This window comes from Bison bison, unplaced genomic scaffold (genome assembly GCF_000754665.1).
Source record: "Bison bison bison isolate TAMUID 2011002044 unplaced genomic scaffold, Bison_UMD1.0 scf7180017864525, whole genome shotgun sequence".
NCBI classification, from domain to species: Eukaryota; Metazoa; Chordata; class Mammalia; order Artiodactyla; family Bovidae; genus Bison; species Bison bison.
The window spans coordinates 8,143,800-8,162,588 of NW_011495076.1; the positions used below are offsets into that span (position 1 = coordinate 8,143,800).

General features: G+C 36.3%; 1 protein-coding gene across 1 annotated transcript in view; it reads right to left on the minus strand.

Moving 5' to 3' along the window:
* The window catches only part of LOC104981924 (chromosome unknown open reading frame, human C7orf60), a 79,927-nt gene that overhangs the window by 39,810 nt on the left and 21,328 nt on the right, over positions 1-18,789 (minus strand). The window contains exon 3 of the mRNA XM_010831191.1: positions 5,369-5,539. Within this exon, the coding sequence (XP_010829493.1) occupies positions 5,369-5,539 (171 nt within the window). The remainder of the gene's footprint in view (positions 1-5,368; positions 5,540-18,789) is intronic.

Consider the following 18,789-nt stretch of genomic DNA (forward strand, 5'->3'; position numbering starts at 1 on the left):
ATGCTAAAGCTGAAACTCCAGTACTTTGGCCACCTCATGGGAAGAGTTAACTCATTGGAAAAGACTCTGATGCTGGGAGGGATTGGGGGCAGGAGGAGAAGGGGACGACAGAGGATGAGATGGCTGGATGGCATCACTGACTCGATGGACGTTGAGTCTGAGTGAACTCCGGGAGTTGGTGACAGACAGGGAGGCCTGGAGTGCTGTGATTCATGGGGTCGCAAAGAGTCAGACACGACTGAGTGACCGAACTGAACTGAGCTCTCACTGTTATTGATTTATAGTTTAATTCTATTGTGGTTTGAGAGAATATCTTCTATAACTCAAATCTTTCTAAATTTGTTAAGGTGTGTTTTACAGTCCAGAATATGGTTTATTTGGTAAATGTTTTGAAAAAAAAATCAAACTTTTTAAAAGGCATCAAAGTACTTATTTCATATCATTTACAAGTATATATGTACAAGATGAAGGAGGGTTGGGACACAGCTATTTTACTATTAGAAAGAATGGCAGTAATTGGGGCTTGGGATAAAACTCAAAAAGTAACATCTCAATTCTGAGCTATAGATGCTATTTTAAAAGTGACTCCTCATTTTCACTTTTCACTTTCATGCATTGGAGAAGGAAATGGCAACCCACTCCAGTATTCTTGCCTGGATAATCCCAGGGACAGAGGAGCCTGTTGGGCTGCCGTCTACAGGGTGGCACAGAGTAGGACGTGACTGATGCAACTTAGCAGCAGCAGCAATAAAAAATTTTTGGTCTTCATAAAATGTAAGTGAAAAAAGACCAAAGGTATTTTTGCTATGTGAGAACTTATCTGAACCCAGAAATCAAAATGACTTTATTTTGGGATAAGACCAGGAAAAAGATAATCTTTGCTATCTACATTTGCAAGTAGCACAGTGATAAAGAATCCACCTACTAATGCAGGAGATTCAAGGGATTCGGGTTCAATCCCTAGGTGGGGAAATTTCGAGGAGGAAATCCCAACCCATTCCAGTGTTCTTGCCTGGAAAATTCCATGGACAGAGGAGCCTGGCTATAATCCATGGAGTCACAAAGAATTAGACATGACTGAGCACATCTACGCTTGCTATGCAAAATCACAAGTTAAACAGATTCAGATAGCAATAAACACATATCACCTATATAATATCTATAAATAGAGTAAACATCTGACCTTTGACTATTTCATTTACCTCTCTGCAAGTGTTATGTACAAGAGAGCAGAGATTCTCTTTGGAAAAACTGAGCATTATTTTGTACTGAGGATCACTTTATATTTAGATGCATACAGTGGTAGATTATTTATGATAAAGTATAATGCAGAATGATTGTTTCAATAGCATAGCAAGAGCAGTTTACATAAAAATTTTTATATTATATGGTCTCTATTGTGTAAGAAATGAGGCCTATTAAAAGGACTGGAAAGAAATATACCTAAATGTAACCAGAATTAAGTAATAATTTTTCCACATTTTCACACTGTTATCTTATTTAATTTGTAGTCAGAAAAATATACAATAATTACTTTAATACAACTTGAGAAGTACTGTAATAGAGCTATAAAAAGGTTTGCTATTGGTACCAGAGTATCAATTCTTTTGAGATGTTCAAGTTAAATTCTGAAAGGGAAGATATTTCAAATATATCCTAATGTAATATAGCAATAGTTGATCAGAAAAAGGATATACTGCACTTGCAACTGCCAGTGAGACCAAGCATATACCACTAGGGAAATTTACATAGTTCCATAGTACTAGAATACAAGCTGCAGTAAGAGTAAGAGGAATAGGAAGAATAAGTATACTTGAACATACTGGGGCCAGATGCTGTATGAAATAGTTTCTAGAATGAAGAAAATCTAAACCTAGCCATCTTAGGCTAAGATGTTTCAATGCTTAATTTCAATATTTAAACCATTGATAGTTAAACAATGACATTAATAGTTAAACAATAACATATAAACAATCATATTTCTTTTAAGTACTTAAAATACTCTTTTTCCTTTAAAATTAAACCAGATACTGAAATTTGACTATAGCAAGGGAGAGGCTGGCAAATACACTCTTCAAGAAACAACTATAACAAAGAACACAATCATGAAAAACAACCATTTGAGGGCTTGAACATACACAAGCATGTTGCTAAGTGTTAATTCATGAAAACTAGCTGAATCTTGGTTAACAACAGTGGGGATTTGTGGTGCCTTTGCCTGAAGCCACCCTCATTACCTTCACCCTTTTCTCAGTTGGTATGGAAATTCTTTGAGGATAGGGCTGGCTGTGAAAAAAAGCAACTTCACTTCTGGAAAGGGTTAAAGGGATTTTGAGTAAACAGTGAAAAACACACACAGAATTAAGTAGCAAACTCGGTAAGGAACAAACAGGGAATGTAAGCAGCTATGCTAGCTTCAGGTTGCAGTTTTGGTTGGCCTGAACTGTAGACTGGAAGGCTGGTCAGAAATTTAGAAATTCCGCAAAGATTCCGGAAATGAGAGAGACACAGAAGGGCTACAGAAACTCTTCACATAGCCTTGGCTGATTGGGAGGCTAAATGAACATGTACGGGAGACCCATGAGGGCCTGACGGAAAGCAGAAGGTGAGGCAGACTTGAACACTGCCTTAATTTTAAATGTACTCCCAAATCAACACACATCCACTGGCAAAGGCTGGAGGCCTCACAGGTTTAGAGAGGTATTTGAGCACAACTTCTGATTTATCATTGACCCCTAATCTGTCTAGACACAGTTGCAACCCTAGCAAACCAGCCTAAAAAATTAAAAATAATAATGTACAAACTACCAGGGAAACAGATCCCACAAACTAAGTACAGGCAGACTACTAAAAAAACCATCACTACCCATCTTCCTTGAGGGAAAAATCCAAACAAGAGTTCCAAAACAAATGATCAAAAATACACTGGACAGTTTTCAACAAAAAGTGATGAGACATGCAGGAAAAACAGGAAAGTGTAATCCAAATTCTAGAATAACGGCAGTAAATAGAAAGATTCTGAGTGAGCCCAAATGTTGTATTTAGCCAAGACCTCAAATCAGCTATTATAGAAATGCTCAAAAAATTCAAAGAAACCATGTTTAAAGAATTAAAGGAAAATATGACAATGTAACAAACAGGGTTATCTCAACAATGAAACAGAGCCTGTAATAAAGAACCATATAAAAATGCTAAGATTCATATTTTCCATATGTACCTGGTTTTTTGGTAGTTGTGTAACTATATCATTTCTTTTTTTTTTGCCATATCATGTGGAATGTGGGATCTTAGTTCCCCAACCAGGGATTTAACCCGTGTCCCTTGTGTTGGAAGCGCAAAGACTTAACCACTGGACCATGAATGAAGTCCCTATAATTTCTTACACTGGTCAATATTTTTTAAATACTTAAGAATGAATACTTGAGGTATAAGCTGTTTAGCAACTCATTATGCTTTATAAGCTTTGTAGTAACCTTTGAATAAAGGTAAAGATCTTTTCCTACAGAATTAATCAAACATATTTTAATTTTTTTAGTGAAATTGTTTATACCTAACTGGGCTTTCCTGGTGGCTCAGATAGTAAAGAATCCACCTGCAGTGTGGGAGACCTGGGTCCAATCCCTGAGTTGAGAAGATCCCCTGGAGGAGGGCATGGCAACCCACTCCAGTATTCTTGTCTGGAGAATCCCCACGGACAGAGGAGCCTGGTGGGCTACAGTTCATGGGATCACAAAGAATCAGACAAGACAGAGTGACTAAGCAAAAAAAAAAAATACCCAACTAGATATTTCAACATGGTACAAAATCAAAATAACCAAAGGAAATGTTATGTTGATAATCACAGGTGTGTAACTGTTTTAAGAGTTTAGTTTAATTTCCATGGTTAGCCTTCACTGTCAGGAATGTTTCTAGAATTATTTTAAGGGAGTAATAAAATATTACTTGATTCCACAAACTTATTCTGATACTACAATATAAAAATAATTTTAATACTATTAGTAATTAATTGCACTGAACACACAGTGAAATACTATTTAGTCATAAGAAAGGGGGAGATCTTGCCATTTTCGAGAATACAGATGGACCTTGGTCATTACACTAACTGAAGTCAGACATGAAAAGACAAATACTATATGATCTTCTATGTAGAATCAAAGAAAATCAAACTGATAGGAACAGAAATCGGATTTGTGATTGTCAGAGCTAAGGATTTGAAGATAGGAGATTGGGTGAAAGGTATTTTCAATTAAGTTCTAGAGATATAATGTCCAGTGTGGTGACTATAGTTAACAATACTATATTGAATATTTGATAACTGATATTAATAAAAGTTCTCATAAAGAAAAAAGGGTAATTAGGTGAGGTATGGTTAACTAAACTCACTGTGGTAACCTTTTTACATTATATACATATTAAATCATTTTGTTGTATGTCTTAAACAATGTTGTATGTCGACTGGTGGTGGTGGTTTAGTCGCTAAGTCATGTCTGACTCTTGCAACATCATGGACTATAGCCTGCCAGGCTCCTTTGTCTGTGAGATTTCCCAGGCAAAAATACTGGAGTTGGTTGCTTTTTCCTTTTCCATGGGATCTCCCAGACCCAGGGGTTGAACCCACATTTCTCCTGCATTGCAGGTGGATTCTTTACCATTGAGCCACCACAGAAGCCCCTATATGTCGATTATATCTCAATAAAACTGGGAAAATACTCATGTATTTATTAAATAAAATTTGTGCCTATATGCATATGTATTACCAGCAGGCAGGTTTTTATATTGACAATAAAATAATGGCAATTAATTCTATTAGTAATCTACGTGTTAGTCACTCAATCATGTCCAACTCTTTGTAACTCCATGGACTGCCAAGCTCTTCTGTCCATGGACTTCTCCAGGCAAGAATACTGGAGTGGGTAGACATTCCCTTCTCCAGGGCATCTTCCCAACCCAGGAATCGAAGCTGGGTCTCCTGCATTGCAGGCAGATTCTTTACCAGCTGAACCACCACAGAAGCCTGATCATCATCATCATCATCATCATCATCTTCTATCAATTCTTTATTTGTGCTTTCTTTGTTAGTGGACAGCCACTTTAAATTTAATTTAATTGGATTTTGCTGTTTTCATATTTTGTATTACCATAAATATAATTATTATAACATTTAATGAATGATTCTTTCTCATTTTTAGTAAGACCAATCTATGCTATGGAACTATTAGTTTCCCAGATGTTCCTTAAAAGTTTATGCTACTTTCCTATGTAATAGTATTACAAATTTACATTTCTCAAACTAACACTACCAGAGAAGCAAACTGCCCACTACCTGTTGTAAACCATTATTTTACATTATTAACACAGATATACTTACTCAGTTATAAATTCAGGGTTTGTAAAGCTGAGGTTGGTTAAATGACCTTCAAGTTTAGAAGATTCATGCATATTTAAGGCTGGAGTGGTCTTAGTGCCGAGTATAGCTCTTTTCTCATCTTTTTCAAGTGCTTTTCTCTTCCCACCATTTTGGAAATATTCTCTGCACACACTACAATGCAAAATAAAGTTATATTTTAAACAACAGTATGGATATAAAATAAAAATGGACAAATATTACCCTTTATTAATAAAAATGGGAAATTTTCAAATTATAGTTTCATATTTTTAAAATGTCACATAGAGGGTAAGTTTGAGTACCTGTAGCACTTTCAAATTTTTTACCATACAACAAAGCAAGATCATAGATTATGTTTAATAAATTAGAAGTTTCTTTTCAGAAGCACAATACCTATATGTTTTGCTGAACTTTATTCTTAGCTAAAACATAAGTTCCTCCAGAAAAGCTTAGATAACTCTGCTATTCAGTGACACATTCAAGAAGAACAGTAGTCACTGTTTAATTCTGAGCCAGCTCTGCTGGTAGCACAGCTGTTTTTCAGATCCCTCCTAGTTTATAAAAACAAAGGCACAAAATCAGGTTGCCAACATAGAAAGAAGAGCATAAAAATCTAGTTCAGGTAAAAATAGTATCATATTATAAAGGTATACATTCAGAAAGAACAAAGGTTTGAATATAATAGTGATTTTTATAATACCTGGAAATTATTCCTACCCATCAAGAGACCATTACTGTTTGTCCCAATTTTTATAATATAAAAGAATATTAAAATGCAGATTTTTCAAGATATGTTGGAAAATATAAGCCCACATCAGGTTGTTGTCTAGAATCAGACACTAATGACTGGTATTAACATTAAATATTAAACGATTTTCTTCATACCTATTACAATTTTAGAGAAGGAAATGGCAACCCACTCCAGTATTCTTGCTTGGAGAATCCCATGGACAGAGGAGCAGGGCAGGCTACTATCCGAGGGGTTGTAAAGAGTTGGACACAACTGAGTGACTAATACACAATACAATTTTAGGATGAATATAGTAGGGTACCATGCCTGGGTATGTAACAGGGCAATAAATATGAAGCACAGAATCAACTCAAGATATTCACTAGCTATTAAAGACAAGAAACTTACAAGAAAAAAGACTGCTGTGATCTACCTCTGGCCCTTGAGCTTATTATATAACAGGAGACACACAAGTAAACAATTAACTGATATACTTATCAAAGTTTAAAGTGAATGTGAATGGAAGCTAAACAAATCTTTCTTTACAGATCTTAAAGGTGGCTCAGACGGTAAAGCGTCTGCCTACAATGCTGGAGACCCAGGATCAATCCCTGGGTTGGGAAGATCTCCTGGAGAAGGAAATGGCAACCCACTCCAGTATTCTTGCCTGGAAAATCCTATGGACGGAGAAGCCTGGTAGGCTACAGTCCATGGGGTTGCAAAGAGTTGGACATGACTGACAGACTTCATTTCACTTCACTTCAAATCATTATTATTCCATATAGCTCATTCTTTGAACAAAGATGGACTATTTTTCTCCATAGACACTGACTGATACAGTTCCATAAACACATGGCTAGAGAAGAACTGAAAAAGTACTTTATTATTTTTTTTTAATTTTATTTTATTTTTAAACTTTACATAATTGTATTAGTTTTGCCAAATATCAAAATGAATCCACCACAGGTATACATGTGTTCCCCATCCTAAACCCTCCTCCCTCCTCCCTCCCAATACCATCCCTCTGGGTCGTCCCAGTGCACTAGCCCCAAGCATCCAGTATCACGCATCGAACCTGGACTGGCAACTCGTTTCTTACATGATATTTTACATGTTTCAATGTCATTCTCCCAAATCTTCCCACCCTCTCCCTCTCCCACAGAGTCCATAAGACTGTTTTATACATCAGTGTCTCTTTTGCTGTCTCGTACACTGGGTTATTGTTACCATCTTTCTAAATTCCATATATATGCGTTAGTATACTGTATTTATGTTTTTCCTTCTGGCTTACTTCACTCTGTATAATAGGCTCCAGTTTCATCCACCTCATTAGAACTGATTCAAATGTATTCTTTTTAATGGCTGAGTAATACTCCATTGTGTATATGTACCACAGCTTTCTTATCCATTCATCTGCTGATGGACATCTAGGTTGCTTCCATGTCCTGGCTATTATAAACAGTGCTGCGATGAACATTGGGGGTACACGTGTCTCTTTCCCTTCTGGTTTCCTCAGTGTGTATGCCCAGCATACACACTGGATTGCTGGATCATAAGGCAAGGTGAAAAGACAGCCTTCAGAATGGGAGAAAATAATAGCAAATGAAGCAACTGACAAACAACTAATCTCAAAAATATACAAGCAACTCCTACAGCTCAACTCCAGAAAAATAAATGACCCAATCAAAAAATGGGCCAAAGAACTAAATAGACATTTCTCCAAAGAAGACATACAGATGGCTAACAAACACATGAAAAGATGCTCAACATCACTCATTATCAGAGAAATGCAAATCAAAACCACTATGAGGTACCATTTCACACCAGTCAGAATGGCTGCGATCCAAAAGTCTACAAATAATAAATGCTGGAGAGGGTGTGGAGAAAAGGGAACCCTCTTACACTGTTGATGGGAATGCAAACTAGTACAGCCACTATGGAGAACAGTGTGGAGATTCCTTAAAAAACTGGAAATAGAACTGCCTTATGAAAAAGTACTTTAAAACTAATTTTTGCAAGTACAACTATGTATGGTGTGTAAGCAAACAATGCCCATTTCTCCTCACACTTAAAAAATACTATTAGCTCAATTTCAGTTTGCCTAAATATCTATTAAAGATGTCTTTAACTGATCCTATGGAGATTTAATTTTAACTCAAATTATATACAAGAGTTGAAACTCATTTATCATTAATCAAACATTTATTAACTACTTATCATGTGCCAGGTACACAGGTGATGGGAAAGCAAATTGAAGAGGACATTGCTGCTTTCAAGGTGCTCAAACTAGTGAAGGAGACATTTATATAATAAAGAAAATACAATTTATAAATATCATCCAGTCTAAAATCAGTAGTATAAAATCTGATTTTAGAAAGATGAGTAGGAATAAATCAGGCTAGGGAGAACATTAGTTAAGGAGGAAAGTCCTTTCCTGGTAGAGAACAGCATGAGCAAAGTCAAGGAAAAGAAAAGCATCATGGATCCTGCAGAGACAGACATAACTTCAAGGCATGTGAAATTTAAAGTGCCAGGCAGAAAACACATTGATGGACTCATAAATGAAAAGGCCCTGAGGCCAAAGAGAGGAATGATAGCCAGGTGACACTTGGAGAGAAGCAAACCTGAGATCATGAAAGACTGACAGGCCAATGTAGGAATGTGGCCTTTAGAAATCTAACCTAATGACAGAAGTGGTTTACTGGTTTCTTGGAGTGGGGGGTAAGGCTGACTACAACGGTATACATTAGAGCTTTTTAGAGTGATGGAAAGTTTTATGTCTTGACATGGTGGTGGTACATAAGTGTAAACAACTATCAGTACTCACTGAACTGTACACTAAAATGGATGTATTTTATTGTATGTTAATTAAACCTCTGTAGGGTTAATTAAATACAGCCTTAAAACCTTGGAATTAATACTAAAAATAATACCTTTATCATATACACAAGGGTAAAAAGATCGCTTACCTTTCTATTAGGTGGAACCATACAGAATTGCTGGTATTCAATAGTGCAAAACTGAACCAAATTTATATGGCTCAATCTCATAATTACCTAGAAGCTGGACTGCAAAATACTTAAAGGGCTAGGATTCCAGATACTCACAGCAATCCTATGTGAGTACACATCTCCAGACACAAGTTCCAAAAAATACACAAATCATTAGGATAAGAGCACACACAGCTCATACCTATGGCATAACTAGGAAACAGGAATAGTACCTAATTATACATGTAATTTGGAGACAAAAATCTGAGGCCAACTGAGTTGGCTTTGAAATTATCCAAGTACAGAGTCAGATGAGGACCTTGTAAAAGAGGAAGGTATGGTGGGGTCTCTAAGGTGGCAAAAAAAAAAAAAAAAAACAGATAAAACCAGCTAAGGTTTACTACCAAGACAGTCCAACTCTGAGTGGAGAAACCTTAAGAATGCAGAATGCAGTGAAATAAAGCATTAGCCACAGGAAGGCCAAAAAGAAAAAGTTTGAAAGGTATATGAGAAGGGCTGTCGCCAAAGGTGAAAGCCTTGAGAAGGTATTATTTCTGAGGGAGAAAGGAAGCACCATGAAAAAAGGGGATATCTCTGGAGGTGTGCTGATAAACGGAAGGAATGAAGCAATGAAGAATAAAGAGCATACCGACATAAGTTATACCCATTAAAAAATTCATGTATCAGCCAAAAGCAATCAAACAAGGTTCTATGGAATTAAGAAACCAAGTAAGTCACCCAAACCCCTACCTATATGTCTAGAGACACTCCAACATAATAGTCAAAACACATTAAAAAATGTCCAATAAACCCAGCAACCATACAAGTTTCTATTAGAAGGAAAGACAAATCAAAACTTTTCAGTAGATGAAAATTCTTAAAAACATAAAAAATAAAAACAGCTATAAAAGAGAAGAAAATTGTAACATAATACTTCAATATTAATTATATATAATCAAACAATTGCAGATATGAAAAACATTTCAAATTGGAGATTAACTAAAAAGCTGAGGATAAAGAAGAACTAAATAAATAGCCAGACATTCCATGAATATGAATAGGAAGACTCAATACTATCACTATGTTAGTTCTTCTCAAATTTATACATTCAACACAATCCCAAGCAGAAGCAGAGCAAAATACCGTATTGACAAAAGAAATGGTTTCTAGAGTTTACACAGATGGGCAGAAGATCCAGGACAGCCAACACGGTGATGAGGGAGAGTAAAGCTGGAGGACTGACACATTCTGATTTCAAGACATAATATAAAGCTATTACCATACTATTAGTAGTGATCAGGGACAGTATACTGTTGGCAAAACAATAGACAATAGATCAATGTGGACAGAATAGAGAGCCCAGATATAGGTATATGTAAATGCATTTAACTGATCTCTGACAGAGGAGCAAAGGCAATACAGTGAAGTAAAGATAGTCTTTTAAACAAATAATGCTGAAACTCGATCAGTTCAGTTCAGTCACTCAGTCATGTCCGACTCTTTGCAACCCGATGAATCAAAGCACGCCAGGCCTCCCTGTCCATCACCAACTCCCGGAGTTCACTCAGACTCACGTCCATCGAGTCAGTGATGCCAACCAGCAATCTCATCCTCTGTCATCCCCTTCTTCTCCTGCCCCCAATCCCTCCCAGCATCAGAGTCTTTTCCAGTGAGTCAACTCTTCCCATGAGGTGGCCAAAGTACTGAAGTTTCAGCTTTAGCATCATTCCTTCTAAAGAAATCCCAGGGCTGATCTCCTTCAGAATGGACTGGTTGGATCTCCTTGCAGTCCAAGGGACTCTCAAGAGTCTTCTCCAACACCACAGTTCAAAAACATCAATTCTTCGGCACTCAGCTTTCTTCACAGTCCAACTCTTACATCCATACGTGACCACTGGAAAAACCATAGCCTTGACTAGACGGACCTTTGTTGGCAAAGTAATGTCTCTACTTTTCAGTATGCTATCTAGGTTGGTCATAACTTTTCTTCCAAGGAGTAAGTGTCTTTTAATTTCATGGCTGCAGTCACCATCTGCAGTGATTTTGGAGCCCCAAAAAATAAAGTCTGAAACTGTTTCCACTATTTCCCCATCTATTTCCCATGAAGTGATGGGACCAGATGCCATGATCTTCGTTTTCTGAATGCTGAGTTTTAAGCCAACTTTTTCACTCTCCTCTTTCACCTTCATCGAGAGGCTTTAACTGGATACTGAATACCAAAAATGAACCTAGACACAGACAATACAACCTTCACAAAATCAACTCTATATGGATTACATACTTTAATGTAAAACACAAAACCATAAAACTCTTCAGAGTTTTAAAAGTTTCCAGAAGAAAATCTAGATGACTTTGGATGTTGTATCTAAAAAGTCAAATGCAAGTCACAATCTATAAAAGGAAAAACTGAGAAGCTAGACTTAACTAAAATAAAAAAAACTTCTGCTCTGCAGAAGACAATGTCAAAAGAATGAGAAGACAAGTCATAGATTAGAAGAAAATATCTACAAAAGATATATCTAATAAAGGACTATTATCCAAAATATATAAAGAATTCTTGAAACTCAACATTAAGAACATAAACAACCTGATTAAAAAATGGGCAAAACACCTAAATGGACACCACAGTAAAGAAGGTATATAAATTTCAAATAAGCTTAAGATGCTCAATGTCATATATCATTGGAGAAATAAATGCAAATTAAAATAGCAATGAGATACTACAATACATTATTATAATGACCAAAATCCAGAACACTAACAACACTGAACACTGGTGAAGATGTGGAACAAAACTCTCATTCATTGCTAGTGGGAATGCAAAATGGTACAGTTACTTTGGAAGATAGTTGGTAGCTTCTTACAAAACTAAATATATTCTTCCTATATAATCCAACAATCAAGTTTTGTGGTATTTACCAAAAAAGGAACACTTATTTCCACACATCACCCTGCACATGGGTGTTTATAGCATTTATTCATAACTGCCAACACAGGCAAGCAAACAAGATACCCTTCAGTTGTTGAGGTTCAGTTCCTAAGTCTTGTATGACCACAACCCCATGGACTATGGCATGCCAGGCTCCTCTGTCCTCCACTATCTCGCAGAGTTTGTTCAAATTCACGTCCATTAAGTCAGTGATGCTAACCATCTCATCTTCTATCAGCCCCTTCTCCCTTTGCCTTCAATTTTTCCCAGTGTCAGGGTCTTTTTCAATGAGTTGGCTCCTTGCATCAGGTGGTCAAAGTATTGGAGCTTTGGCAACAGTCCTTCCAATGAATATTAAGGATTGATTTTCTTTAAGATTCCCTGGTTTGATTGCCCTGAAATACAAGGGATTCAAGAATCTTCTCCAACACCACAATTTGAAAGCAACAATTCTTTAGTGCTCAGCCTTCTTTATGGACCAACTCTCGTATCCATGTATGACTACCAGAAAAACCACAGCTTTTTCTATCCCAACCTGTGTCAGCAAAGTGATGTCTCTGCTTTTTAATACACTGTCTAGGTTTGTCATAGCTTTTCTTCCAAGGAATAAGCATCTTTTAATTTCATGGCTGCAGTCCCTGTCTGTAGTGATCTTAGTTTTTTGAATACGGAGTTTCAAGCCAGCTTTTTCACTCTCCTTCTTTACTCTCATTAAGAGATTCTTTAGTTCCTCTTCACTGCCATTAACGTGGTACCATCTGTATATCTGAGGTTGCTGATACTTCTCCTAGCAATCTTGATTTCAGCTTGTTGATTCTTTCAGCCCACATATCAGTACATCACATGACGTACTCTGCACAGGAGTTAAATAAGCAGAATGGCAACTACAGCCTTGTGGTGCTCCTTTTCCAATTTTGAACCAGTCCGTTGTTTCATGTCCGGTTCTCACTGTTGCTCCTTGACCTGCAAACAGGTTTCTCAGGAGACAGGTAAGGTGGCCTGGTATTCCCACCGCTTTAAGAATTTTCCATAGTTTGCTGTGATCCATACAAGGGCTTTTAGTGTAGTCAATGAAGTAGAAGTAGATGTTTTTCTGGAACTCCCTTGCTTTCTCCATGATCACCGAATGTTGGCAATTGTCCTCTAGTTCCTCTGTCTCTTCAATATCCTTCAGTAGCTGAATGGATAAATAAGCTGTGGTTCACCTAGACAATGGAAATACTATTCACCACTAAAAAAAAATAAGCTATCAAGCCAACAAAGACACAGTGGAACTGTAAATGCATATTATTAAATGAAAGATGTCAATATGAAAAGGTTAAATACTGTAATTCCAAATATATACATTGTAGAGAAGGCAGAACTATGGAGACGGTAAAAAAAAAAAACAAAAAAAAAACTAAGTAGTTGTTTGGGGAGGAGGAGAATGGGAGTAGAATGAATTAAGAGCTGAAGCACAGAGGATTTTTAGGGCAATGAAATTATTCTGTATGATACTGTAATGGTAGATACTGATCACATTTTTGTCAAAACCCATAAATATATAACACCAAAAGTGAACCCTAATATAAACTATGAACTTTGGATTATAATGATGTGTCAGTGTGGGTTCATCAACTGTAACAAAGGTAGCACTACATGTGGACTGTTGATAGCGGTGTGCCTGCCCATATGTGGGGGCAGGGTATATATGGGAACTACCTGAACTTTCTGTTCAATTTTGCTGTGAACCTAAACTGCTAGAAAACAAAATCAAGACTATTTGAAAGGGAAAAAAAAATGAACACAGAAAAGATATCATTTGCCTGACAGTACCCTGAGAAGGATACAATGTCACCTACGTGATATTCTTACTACTACTAAGCTTAATTTGAACCTAATTACAAAGAAACAACCATACAAATCCAAACTGAGGGCCAGTCTATAATGACTTTACAAGATGTCATAAAACACCAAAAAAGAAAAAATCCCGAACAACCCAAACCCTAGAGTATTTTTCCTAGATTAAAGAAGACCACATGGGTAACAAGTAAGTGCAATAATATCCACTGAAGTATTCAGGAACGAAAGTATTGTGATTTCTGCAACTGACTTGCAAATGGTTCAATACAGTGAAGGGGAAAGGACAGGGAATAGTGGAGGTGGGGAGAAAGAGAGAAAAAAGATACAAAAGGAGACTAAATAGCCCAACATTTTGTTCAAAACAGAAGGAAACAAAGTGAATCAAAGGTTTTATATCTAGCCAAACTATGCATCTTGTAACAAAACTACAAAAAAAAAAGCTTTTGGAATGTAATAACTCATATAATATCATAATTATAAGATATTTTGAAAGCATGAGCTTCATCTATGACTTCCAAGATGTTGGTGAAAAGGCTGGAGGCAAATAAAAAGCATTAAATGAATTTTAAAAGATAGTTTATAATGCTGAAGGTCACAATTCCCAATGAAGCAATGTGCTATGTATCATAGCAGCCATCTTTACAAAGCAGAAACTCCATGAAATGCATGGAGAAACAGACACAACTAAAACAGGGAACTTTAAACACATCACTGAGGTATTCTCATCTTTGCTGGTGGAATTAAATGATATAACTTCTGTGGAGGGTGATGTGGCAATATCCAACAAAATCACATATGTATTTACTCTTTTACTCTGCAATTCCACATCTACAAAGATACAATGTCAAAAATGCAAAATGAATATACACAAGGTTATTCATTATAGCTGTTACTATTTGTAACAGAAAAAGCTTGTAACATAAGATGAGTAAGATATCTATATACTGGTGATAAGTCAATTTATGTGTCAACTTGACTGGACTACCAGGTGCCTAAATATCTGTCAAACATTCTGGGTGTTTCTGCAAGGATGTTTCTAGATAAGACTAAGATTAAATGGGTAGACTGAGTAAAGCAGATTTGTTCTTCTTAATGAGGTTAGCTGTATCCAATCACTAAAAGGTCTGTATAAAGAAAAAGCATTGACCCTCCCCAGAGTATGAGATTCTTCTTGCCAAACTGCCTTTGGGCTGGAACACTGAATTTTTCTTGCCTTCAGACTCAAACTGAAACAGCAGCTCTTCCTGGATCTCGAGCCTGGTGGCCTTAGAATTGGAATTATATCATTGGTTTGGTTCTCCTAGGTCTCTGGCATGTCAACTCATCCTGCAGATCTTGGGACTTGTCAGCCTTCACAAACACGAGCCGATTCTCTGGAGAATCCTGAATACAATATCAAATAGAGTGATCTCCATGACATGCTATTAAGTAAAAATGAAAGGTACAAAAGAGAGTGCATGACATGTACCATTTGCAGAAATAAGATAGGGTGGATCCATGTATACACATTGTATGAATTTGCTAATTTCTGCAAAAAGGAGAAAAAAGAAACAAAGAAAATGGAAGGGAGCTTCTTCTGAGTATACCTTTTTTTGTTAAGTTTTGACTTTTGGACCATGTACATGTCTTATATTTCCCCAAGTTAAAAGAAAATAAGAAAAAACCCCATAAAACAAAGGGAAACTAACTGCATAGTAAATTTGTAACATAACCATAAACAAAAGAACTGTTTAAAGTAACTTTCAAACACAGTATTCTTTTAGTGAGCTATGTTCTAAACACAAAAGAACTAACTGCGAAGAAATCTTAAACTTCACTCAGCTTATTGTTAGAAGTAAAACTGGTACTGTAATTTTGATACCATTTTATGTGAACTATAGAACAAAGCAAACATATTAATATTATTCAGAACTAAGTCCTTCAGTGTAACAGAAGAAATAAGATAAAACATAAAACAAAGAAGTTAGGCAAAAAACCTATAATGTTACATTTGAATAGAAAATATCAGTTATGAATTTAAGACTATATATATTTTAACTATGTTCACTGAAAAATTCTAGAAGAAAGGACACCCCAGTAGTACATCGCGTGCCCAGATCTTAATTTCTAATTACTATTTTCCCCTACAAGAAATTAAGGCTCCTTGATTCTAGGTCTTGACTGGGAAAGTAAAGATTTATCTTGTCATAGCTACCAAGATACTGCTCAAAGGTAATGTCAATACACAGAAGCCAGCTTTGAAGAGGCTCCCACTAGCTAAATATGGAATAATTTAAACATACACATTCACAGACAAATCAAAGACTGATGGAAAAAGCAAATAAATAACAATCCAAGAGGCTACAATAATATTCCAAAAACAAACAAAATCTACCAAAAACCAAACCAAAGTCACAAAAAACTCACTTGTTAAAATTGCAATCAACTATTATTGAAAACTGGTAATTAAACAGAAAGAATTACAAGTATATGTTTATTTTTACCTAGCCTTTCTATAATCATTCCCTCTTCATAAAGGAAGGTTTTTTTATTTACAGAAGAATGACCGCTAATAAATGCAAGGAATGATATGATTAAAAAAAAATCATTTTGCAACCCAAATGGAGTAATTTATTTAATAAACAAAATAAACCGGTTACTTGAAAGACTGTTGAGAGACAGGATTGATCCACAGGCCAAAAATGCCAATCTACACATTACTTGCTAATTACAACAGGAAAACATAAGTTTACAATGGAAGGATCTAGTAGTTACCACCTTAACCCAATGGCAAAATTTAGCATCTCTAACTGTGGAATAACCTGAATAAGAACTTGCTATCATGATGCAATATGAAGTATGCAGTCCACCTAATAAATATTTTGGCAATAATCTGAGACCTGAATCAACATTTTAGACTCAACTTTCACTTTAAAAGAAATAAAGGAGATTGAGGAAATATTTTAATGGAACCATGAGAAAATAATCAAATAAAATCATAACAAAGACACAAAGCTAGTTTTGGATTAGGATACAGACAGTCGCAAGAGGCCCCTTGTTGTACTATAACTAAGCGGGGGTGGGGGGAACCTATACAATCTAAAAAATAATGTATTAAAAAGAAACCAAGAGAACTGAGGATGCAAAGAGATCTAATGGAACTAAATGTCAAAAGGTGACAAGCCCTCCTAGGTGAAGGGATCAGAGGCACTTAGAGCATCTGCAGAAAGGGTGGGTGAGTGGTAAAGGATCAAGCCTTCCAAAGTAGAGGAATTTTGTTTGCTTAAAGGAAAAGCAGCCAAGCTTTCAATGGCAGCTTAGAATGATGTGACAGACTGGAAACTTTAAGAAACTCAAATGCAGAGATTGTTCTCCCCATTCTCCTGCTTTCCCCCTTAGGTCTTTTTGCAAGTAAGAAAAAGGTGGGGGAGAGAGGGGACTCACTGGAGATTTGGAGTGGGACTAAAAAGGCAAAATTCTCTGCACTCTTCCATGGGCGTCTTCCCTGATAGCTCAGTTGGTAAAGAATCCATCTGCAATATAGGAGACCCTGGTTCGATTCCTGGGTCAGGAAGATCCCCTGGAGAAGAGAGAGGCTACCCACTCCAGTATTCTTGGGCTTCCCTTGTGGCTCAGCTGGTAAAGAATAATATGAAACGAGTCGCCAGTCCAGGTTTGATGCACGATACTGGATGCTTGGGGCTGGTGCAATGGGATGACCCAGAGGGATGGTATGGGGAGGGAGGAGGGAGGAGGGTTCAGGATGGGGAACACATGTATAACTGTGGCGGATTCAATATATGGCAAAACCAATACCATATTGTAAAGTTAAAAAATAAAATTAAATTAAAAAAAAAAAAAAAAAAAAAAAAAAAAAAAAAGAATCCGCCTGTAATGAGGGAGACCTGGGTTCGATCCCTGGGTTGGGAAGATCACCTGGAGAAGGCAAAGGCTACCCACTCCAGTATTCTGGCCTGGAGAATTCCATGGACTATATAGTCTATGGGGTTGCAAAGAGTCAGACATGACTGAGCAACTTTCACTTCACTCCACTTCCATGGGTGTGCGTCCCAGAGTCCCGCTAGATGATGGCACCTGGAATATACACATGACAGGACTCACTCTCATGGCATTTAAAGCCAGAAGTGAACGGAAACTATCTAATGAGGTAATCCAGTTTCAACTCAGCTTAACTCCTGATGAGTTCAAAGTGTTCAATCTCTCATCTCAGCTGCCTATCAGAAAAAAGCATGCCTTCTCTGGGTAAATAATATTTAAATATTTACCCTAGTCTCTTCTAAATACTAGGCTAGTGTATATATTTTTATATACAAGACATACAACGAAGCAAGAAAAAATGATTCCTGACCGAAAGAAAAAATGGCCAAAAGAAACAGACCCACAAATTAACTTTATGTTGGAATAAGCAGACAAGGACTTAAAATAACTATTATAAATTAAATTATATGGAGGAAAATATTAACTGATGAGATGAAAACATGGAAAACTTTAACAGAAAAATAAGATATTTAAAGAATAGCCAAATTATTATAGAAGAATCAAAAGAAGTCTTGAAAATATCTCTCTTGGTAATAATAAAATAGAATAAAAAGCCAAAAAGAAAAATTGGTAAGGATATGTAGAATATTTGAAAAATGCCAGTAATCACTTTGAACCAACAATAAAAAAATACAGAATGTGGTATATTTTACAAATCAACTGACATTTCTTTAAAAATTCAATGCTAGGGAAAACAAAAACAAGAACCTAAAAAAAATCTAACCACCAATACATGAGCCTTGATTTAGGGAAAATATTATAAAGAATGTTTTGGGGATAATACAAAAAATCTGTATTTATGAACTAGATATTTTAGGAAATTAGGAAATCACTGATGATTGTCTTAATGTATTTACAGTATTATGGTTATGTA